This window comes from Gorilla gorilla, chromosome 2 (assembly GCF_029281585.2).
Source record: "Gorilla gorilla gorilla isolate KB3781 chromosome 2, NHGRI_mGorGor1-v2.1_pri, whole genome shotgun sequence".
Lineage (NCBI taxonomy): Eukaryota > Metazoa > Chordata > Mammalia > Primates > Hominidae > Gorilla > Gorilla gorilla.
In genome coordinates, this window is record NC_086017.1 from 180,948,269 (window position 1) to 180,957,763 (window position 9,495).

The 9,495-nt window shown below is 42.7% G+C and overlaps 1 protein-coding gene across 3 annotated transcripts in view; it reads right to left on the bottom strand.

Annotated features, from left to right (window-relative positions):
• The window catches only part of LRRC31 (leucine rich repeat containing 31), a 30,834-nt gene extending 22,540 nt beyond the window's left edge, over positions 1–8,294 (bottom strand). For all 3 annotated transcript variants that reach the window (XM_063704350.1, XM_004037988.3, XM_063704351.1), the window contains exons 1-2: positions 7,994–8,294; positions 33–176 (exon numbers count right to left, since the gene is read on the bottom strand). In XM_063704350.1, coding sequence (XP_063560420.1) covers positions 33–176; positions 7,994–8,168 — 319 coding nt within the window. In that variant the 5' untranslated portion in view covers positions 8,169–8,294. The remainder of the gene's footprint in view (positions 1–32; positions 177–7,993) is intronic.
• Between the last annotated feature and the right edge of the window lie 1,201 nt (positions 8,295–9,495).

Sequence of the window (9,495 nt, forward strand, 5' to 3'; positions counted from 1 at the left end):
CTTCCTCTATGCAAAGTCTACTGCATACAGACCCATTTCTTTCATGTCCGCTGTTGTTAATCCACAGTTATTCAAATCTAGACACTTGTTGACAGCCTTTTTGCCCAGCTTCTGCAGGAAATGCTCATTTTTCTCCATACTGGATCTCCATTCCATTTCTGAACTGAGAGGCTTAGCTGTGTGATAAGCATAAAAAAGAATTTGCTGTTAATGATGGATGTGTTAAAGATGCATAATGACCATAATCAGACAAGTGAAAAGACTGCATAACTCTGAATTGCTCTTTGATAAAAACCTCAACTCAGAGTCAGAGCCATTTACTAGGGACAAAGCTTAACTAACCACTGTTCCTGCCACCAGGTGCCCAGACACTGCTTCAAGAGCCTGAGGAACTCGGTGGCTTTTCTATCATGACCTGACCTGGGCTTCTCGGCATGAAGACAGAGCTGCATTCCTGGGTGAGAAGTAAACCTGTCAGCCCGGCTTTTGAGATGCTTGCTTACTTGAAGGGCACGCATATCTTTGGTGGATGCAACTGCTAGGGAGGAAGCAGAGATACTTGCCTCCTCAAACCAAACAGGTGAAGAAGGGAAAGCATTGAAATCACCATCAAGGAGCTTCAAATGGCCACACGGAGTGAGTGGAATTCTTGCCGGTCAGTTCCTAGACCATTCAATTGGCAAACACAAATCCAGAGAAACTAGGCCTGGGAGAGCTTTTGCTTTTTCTCAACTCCTGCCAGAAAGTGAATTTGGAAAGCCTCGTTTGTCCTCCTTGTTATTAGGGACTACTGTGGCACCCTCACTAGCTTCCTCTGTAATAACACTGTAATAACATGCTAGTGGCTGGGCACGGTGCCTCACACCTGTAATCCTAGTACTTTGGAAGGCTGAGGCGGGTGGATCACGAGGTCAGGAGATCAACACCATCCTGGCCAACATGGTGAAATGCTGTCTCTACTAAAATACAAAAAATTAGCCGGGCGTGGTGGTGCACACCTGTAGTCCCAGCTACTCAGGAGGCTGAGGCAGGGGAATCTCTTGAACCCAGGAGGCAGAGATTGCAGTGAGCTGAGATTGTGCCACTTCACACCAGCCTGGCAACAGAGAGAGACTGCATCTAAAAAAAAAAGAAAAAGAAAAAAAAAAGATAGCACTATAATAATAAAAGCTATCATTTTATTGAGCACGTGTTATGTACTCGTTCTTTGCCTACTTGTAGGTGCCAGCATTTCTTTTTTCTTTCTTTTTTTTTTTTGTTGGGGGGAATGGAGTCTCACTCTGTCACCCAGGTTAGAGTGAAGTGGCACAGTCTCAGCTCACTGCAACCTCCACCTCCCAGGTTCAAGCAATTCTCCTGCCTCAGCCTCCCGAGTAGCTGGGACTACAAGTGCCTGCCACCACGCCCGGCTAATTTTTGTATTTTTAGTAGAGATGAGGGGTTCGCCATGTTGGCCAGGCTGGTCTCGAACTCCTGACCTCAGGTGATCCACCTACCCGGTCTCCCAAAGTGCTAGGATTACAGGCGTGAGTCACCATGGCTGGCCAGGTGCCAGCATTTAAGACATACATAAAACACATCATACTTTTCTAAGGAAAAATGAATATACATGTACTGACAGTGATTTTAAAGTGATTTTGTAAGTGAAATATACAATTTTAAACATATAGATTATGTATATTGAAATCCAATAGGAAATAATAAGTTCTGGAATGAGCAGTAATATTTTATTAACCCTGACGAAAAGGTGTAAGACAACATAGCTAAGAAGAAATACATTGGTACCTGTGAAAATTAAAAGATAGTAGGTTTGCAGTAGTAATAAATTTAGACCAAATGATTAGCAGGATAATAAAAACTACACCTGTAATCCACAGCAGTCTTGTGGCTTCCTGTTTGGTCTAAGAAAACCACACGTAGGATACGCGTCCTTGTTGGGATGCTTGGTGTTACCACATTTCACCAGTAGGAGGCAGCAGCATCCACCATTTAACCTTTCACTCTCGCCTTCCATTTTTATGGCACATTGGACACAAGGCATTTAATTTTGGGTAGAGTTGCCAGATTTAGGAAAAACAACAACAGGATGCCCAGTTAAATTTAAATTTTAAATCGACAAGGAATTGTTTTATTGTATGCCTCAACTGTTGCATGTATTTTCTCTGGCAACCCTGATTTTGGGTGGGGCAGAGCAGAATTGTGGATGGGAGACAGGGAGGGACTGCCTCTTAGGTGCCAGCAAGTACAGGACATTTTGTCTAAACGAGTCACAAACCATTTCATAGACTTGGAAACTTAGAGACACGATTAATTAGGAAGAAGCAGAGCCTGAATTTGAACCCAGAATAGTTTGTTCCAAAGCCTAGTGTGTGTGTGTGTTTTATTTTTGTATTTTAAAAAATTTCTCTGCATTGCATCTTATTGCTGTCTCTCTTTTGTTTTTAAGCTTTTTATCTCGACCTACAATCATCCTCAAGTTCCAGCCCCACCAAACCCACTCTTCTGTTTTCTCCTCAAGACACTGCTCTGTCAAGCATTTCCTTTACTGTCAAATGTTTGGAAAGAGTGGTTTCCACTTGCTGGCCCAACTCCTTCCCCACATTTACAAGCTAACCCTCTACCTTCTGGTTGCTACACTCCTCTATCCAAATACATTGTTTCTCAAAGGTCACCAACAATAACCTACAAACTGACAGACGCAGAAATCTCTTCTCAGTCCACATCCCACTGGGTGCTCTGTCGTGTTTGATGTGACTGACAAGTAAGCAGTACAGTCAAAAGACCTGGTCCAAATCACAGGTCTGTCCAAGGAACAAGTCACTCAACCTCTCTGAGCCTTGGTTTACTCATCTATGAAATGCCTGGTTCATTTCTCAAGAGCATCGTGGTTTAAACTTACTGGAACCTCCTATGCACATGGTAATCTGCAGGGCCTTTTACCTGAGAGGTATTTGGTAAATATTTGTTAAATGAGCAAACAACTGAATGAATGAATATTGGTTTTACAGTTCCTCAATTACCAAAATTAATCATCATGATAAATCTTTATCAAAACACTTAAATATAAATGTGAGTACTAACTTATGAGACCCCTGGACATCTCCTCACAGATCATGTATTTCAATTTTTAAAAAATCTGTGAAACCGGCCAGGTGCGCTGGCTCACGCCTGTGATCCCAGCACTTAGGAAGGCCGAGACAGGTGGATCACCTGAGGTCAGGAGTTCAAAACCAGGCTGGCCAACATGGCAAAACACCGTCTCTATTAAAAATACAAAAATTTGCCAGGCATACTGGCATGCACCTGTAATCCCAGCTACTTGGGAGGCTGAGGCAGGAGAATTGCTTGAACCCAGAAGGCAGAGGTTGCAGTGAGCCGAGATTGTCCCACTGCACTCCAGCCTGGGCAACAGAGCAAGACTCCATCTCAAAAAAAAAAAAACCTATGAAACCAAATTAGCCCAGTGTAGTGGCGGGTGCTTGTAGTCCCAGCTAGTAGGGAGACTGAGGCACAAGAATCTCTTGAACCCGGGAGATGGAGTTGCAGTGAGCCGAGATTGTGCCACTGTAGTCCAGCCTGGGCGACAGAGTAAGGCTCTATCTCAAAAAAAAAAAAAAGAAAAATTATATGAAGCCTTCTCTTCACAGGATACCTTATGTCACAGCTCAGTGTGTAGAACAAGTGAGTCAGGGCTGCTACAGCTAGGCTGGAGTGGGGTGGGAGGCACCCATGGGGGGCGCATTAGTAACCACACAGGAGCCGCTCTGTGGAGATTGAGGCCTTTTCCTAGCTGTGTTAGCTCTGAACAAAGCTCTTGGTTCTTAGTGCTCTCACTAAGTTCCTTTCCGACTGAAATCTGTCAAGGTTTGTCAACCAAAACTCTCGACACCCATAAAACATTATTACACATTGGTAACATGGGTGGTACTGTACCAGGAACCAAGATAACAAGTTCCTGTTTTCAAAGAGCTGCCTGTTTAATGAAAGAGACAGCAAGAAAGCCACCGTTACCGTATAGATGAGAAGCGGAGGCACGCAGGGGTGTGTGGTTCCACACTTCAGTGACAATAAGTACCTCAAGTCTGGTGATTCCAGGTTGGGGAGGAGGGTCTTGGGAAGTTTCCAAGAGAAACTGGTGCCTGGATTGCACCTTAAAGGAAGAGTGGGGGTCATCCAGGTGGGTGGACATGAGGGAGGGATAAGTCAGGGTGGGGTGCAGGGGAGGATGGTGACACGAGGGAACATCTTTCTAGCCACAAAGAACCACTTGCTGGGGATGGGAGAAGAATGTGGCCAGTCCAGGGAATTATAAGTAAATCAGAGGGCCACACGTAGAGGATGAGGGCGGCGCTGTGGTGGGAGGTGGGAGAAGGCAAAGGTCATGAAGAGATATCCAGTATCCAACTGATCACTAATACCTTGAGGGCCATGCTTGGGAATATAGGTGAGAGAAACTCAGTGAAGGATTTTAAGCAGGCGAGAGACACCACCATATCTGTGGTTTAGAAAGAGCATTATGGCAGTGTAGAGGACAGATTGGCAAGAGAGCCAGACTAGAAGCAGAGAAACCAGTTAGGAAGCTATTGCTGTGGTCCAGGCAGGAGACAATGAGAGCTAGGCAGCAGCAATGGAGAGGAAGAATCAGGTGGGAGAGCTATTTAAGGACAGAATTAACATGACTCCAGGAGCCATAGAATTTTGGGAGAAATAGAAATGAAGAACCAAGCAGCTTGGGTGGTCAGTGTTGCACAGCAGGGATGACCCCGGCTTGGTTTTGCACTGTTAATTTAATCACGATTACATTTATTCATTAACTTCTTTCCTGATGCTCTAAATCACACTCTAGAACAAAAATGAACAATTTTCTGATAGAGATGGTTTTCTTTTAAAGACAGACTTTAATTTCCTATTTATAAAAACATACTTAAAATACATTTAATCTACTTGCTGCTAAAACTGTATTATTTTTGGCATTTGATGGCAAACAATCTGATGGAAGGGAGGGTAGGTATAAATGATATAAAATTGGCTAGGCACAGTGGCTCCTGGCCAGGCCTGTAATCCCAGTACTTTGGGAGGCCAAGGCAGGCAGATCACCTAAGGTCAGGAGTTCGAGATCAGCCTGGCCCACAAGGTGAAATTCCTTCTCTACTAAAAATACAAAAAAATTAGCTGGGCATGGTGGCGCACACCTGTAGTTCCAGCTACTTGGGAGGCTGAGACAACAGAATCACTTGAACCTGGGAGGCAGAGGTTGCAGTGAGCTGAGATCACACTGCTGCACTCCAGCCTGGGCGACAGTGCGAAACTCTGTCTCAAAAAGAAAGAAAGAAACAAAATCGGCCATGGGTTGATTTTTTTTTTCTGTCTCAGAAAGCAAATTGGCCATGGGTTTTTTTTTTGTTTGTTTGTTTGTTTTTGAGGGTCTTTCTCTATCACTCAGCCTGGAGTCCAGTGGTGCAATCATGGCTCACCACAGCTTCAACCTCTAAAATTCAAGCGATCCTCCCACCTCAGCCTCCAGAGTAGCTAGGACCACAGGCATGCACCACCATGCCCAGCTAATTTTTAAACTATTTTCTAGAGATGGAGTCTTTTTTTTTTTTTTTTTTTTTTTTTTTGAGACGGAGTCTTGCTCTGTCGCCCAGACTGGAGTGCAGTGGCGCAGTGGTGCAATCTTGGCTCACTGAAACCTCCATCTCCCGGATTCAAGCGATTCTCCTGCCTCAGCCTCCCGAGTAGCTGGGATTACAGGCACCTGCTACCACACCCGGCTACTTTTTTATATTTTTAATAGAGACTGGGTTTTACCGTATTAGCCAGGATGGTCTTGATCTCCTGACCTCATGATATGCCTGCCTCGGCCTCCCAAAGTGTTGGGATTACAGGCATGAGCCACCACACACGACCAAGACAGAGTCTTGCTATATTGCCCAGGCTGGTGTTAAACTACTGGCCTTAAGCGATCCTCCTGCCTCAGCTTGCCAAAGTGCTGGGATTACAGGCATGAACCACCATGCCCAACTGATAATTACTAAAGGTAGGTGACCATGGGGATTCTTTATTCTATTTTTGCATATGCTTAAAATGTTTCTAAAATGCTTTTAATCTAATAGATAATATATTGATGACATTGCACATAACACATAACTTTAGAGAGAGATTTGACAATATTTATTTTCATAACCCTTGAATTTGCAATCCCTGTTCTGGAAATTTATACTTTAAAAATAGCTGAAATATGGTGAAACAGGGAATGGGACAGAAAGAAAGCCAAAAATACTCACCGAAGGACAAACAAGGAACTCATTGAGTAATTAAGACATATGAATGTGATGGAATATTATGCAACCATGAAAATTATGCATATGAGCATCATGTAGCAATGTGGGAATTGAGCAATATAATAATATGTTCTAGAAGTAGGATCACAGCGCCACATAAACTCAGGAGGAATCTGTAAGCTATTACAACTGTGGAAAAGATGCCAATCTGGCCCCAGTGACCTCTCTGACTTGTCTTCCACTACCCCTTCCTCTTCATGTCTCTCATCCTGCTTTAGCATCCCTGACTTCCTGACTCTCTCTCAAGCACTCTAGGCTCAGTTGTATCTAAAGCCTTTGCATGTACAGTCCCTTTGCCTGGAAAGCTATTTCCACAAATACCTAAGTGGCTCGCTTTATTCATTCATTCAGCAAAGCTGATTTTATTCAGATTGCTGCTCAAATGCCTCCAAATTGAAGACTTCTTTCCTCCACCCCCATCTAAATAGCACCCCATCCCATCATTCTTTGTCTCCTTAGCCTGCATTATTTTTCTTCATATCACTTATCACCACCTGAAGTTATATCTGCATTTGGTCCTTTTCATGGATGTATTTCTAACACTTAGAGCAGGGGTTACCCCATAGCAAGCACTCAATAAAGATTTATTGACTGCTGACTGACAGAACATAAATGCATGCATATGAAAAGAAAAGACTGAAAAGAATCTTAAAGAAATGATCGTTTGTGTTATAATGAAAGGAAATTCAGTATTTTCCCTACATTTTTCTGTAGTGTTATATTGCTTTTAACAATTTAAAAGTAAAATTATGAATCATTTAAAGCATGTAAGTAACATAATAAATGATTAGCACAGAGACTCATAGTTGAGTCTTTAGTCTCAAAAGTCTTAAAGTCTTTAGTTTAACCCATAAGATCACTTTAGAAGAAAACTCTAAAAAATAAAGAAAATAGAGGCTGGGAAGGGTGTGTGTGTTGGTGGTGGGGGAGGTGTGGATGGTTAATGGGTACAGAAAAAATAGTTAGAATATATAAGATCTACTGTTTGATAGCACAACAGGGTGACTATATTTATCCTTTGTTTACAAACAACCCGTTGTGCTCTTTTAGTTATTTTTAAATGTGCAATAATTTATTGCACATTTAAAAATAACTAAAAGAGGCCTGGTGTGATGGCTTACACCTGTAATCCCAGCAGTTTGGGAGGCCAAGGCAGGAAAATCACCTGAGATCAGGAATTCGAGACCACCCTGGCCAATGCAGTGAAACCCCGTCTCTACTGAAAACACAAAAATTAGCTGGGCATGGTGGTGCGCATCTGTAATCCCAGCTACTCGGGAGGCTGAGGCAGGAGAATCACTTGAACCCGGGAGGCAGAGGTTACTATGAGCTGAGATCACGCCATTGCACTCCAGCCTGGGTGACAAGAGTGAAACTCTGTCTCAAAATAAATAAATAAATAAATAAATAAAACTAAAAGTATAATGGGATTGTTTGTAACACAAAGGATAAATGCTTGAGGGAATGGATACCCCATTCTCCACAATATGATTATTAGGCATTGCATGCCTGTATTGAAACATCTCATATACCCCATAAATATATACACCTACTATGTACCCACAAAAATTAAAAATAAAAATATTTTAAATGTGGAAGTAAAAACAAAACAAATACAACAGCAAAAACACCAGCAGCCAGCAGCTTACCAGTCTCTGAGGTGGCTGTCTTCTGTATCCAGTCGCTGGGTTGGGAATCAGTTGTTTTAAGGTCATTGTCCTCTTTTCTGCTTTCAGCATTGGAGCCCCTGAGAAATTTGTTGACAATTGAAGTCTGGGGCTTAGTTTCTCCTTCTGAGGAAGTTTTCTTCCTTGTTTGACTCATGGTGAAGTTGATGGGGGTAGTTCCCAATAAGACATCTTCCTGTTGCTTTCTGTTTTCTAGGATTTCTAAGAAGAAAATAAGATTCTGTCAAGCCTGTGTTCAATCAAAATATCCTCCCCTACGTGAGTGCCCCCCACCCCCTGCCCCACCACCTTTCTTTTTCTGTTTTTTTATTGCTGTTAATGTTTAACATGAAAATAAGAATGATGTAACCCAGGATCCAGAAGCCAATACAAACTCAAAGCAATTTGAGTTTTTAACTTTGCCCTATTTCATTGTGTGAGATATAAGTCATTAAGCATGACTTTGGCAAGCACATCAAGTGTGTCAACACATCTTAAATTACAGCTGTCAATTAGTTACCTGAAGACTTAATATGCCTTTAAAAGGGACTGGCCATTTGCAAAGCTGTCCCCAGAGGAGTTTGCGTTCAGCGACCTCTGCCTTCTGGTGACCCCCACCTCCTTCCTTTGCACACAAGCTCCTTTTTCTCTTTGCATATTCATATTTTCTCTACCCCCAACCCTGCACCACCACCCCACTGAAACATGTTGGCAGTAAAGAATTCATTCATTCCATAAATAGTTTTAAAGAATCTACTGTGGGCCAGTTAATGTTCTAAATGCAAAAGATTCAATGACGAACAAGAGACAGTTCTTGTCTTTGATGGGATCTTAACCTGGTGGGAAGATGGACCTGTATGCCATTGATTGAGTGGGACAAGAGCCAAGAGATGGGAGGTGGTCAGGGAACCCACAGTAAACTAAGCATGCCTTGGAGAACAGACTTGGAACAGTGAGTGACATTGCCTGGGTTTTGAAGGACTGTGAGTTAGCTTTTTAAGAGAGGGAAGAGTATCCCAGGCAGAAGAAAGGGTAAGCTCAAGAGCTCCCAGGCAGGAACGGCTGGAAGAGCCTAGCATTGGAGGTGGGGATGTGGGTCAGGGGGTGTGGAGGTTAGGGGTGAGGTCTGGTATGATTTGAAGCTAAAAAGGATTCATAAAGGTCAATCTATTATCTCTCCTGAAATTTGCTTATATTTTATGGGAGGGCTACGGACTTAAACTAAAGGGATACACAGAAGTGTTTTTGTTTTGTTTTGTTTTGTTTGGTTTGGTTTGTTTTGTTTTGTTTTGACATGGAGATGGATTTTCACCATGTTGGCCAGGCTGGTCTTGAATTTCTGGCCTCAAGTGATCCGCCCACCTCGACCTCCCAAAGTGCTGGGCTTAAAGGTGTGAACCATCATGCCCAGCAGAAGTATTCTTGAAATTACAGTTTTCATAGTTTCCTCTCTAATAAAATAGCTCTTTCTGTAACATTATGTT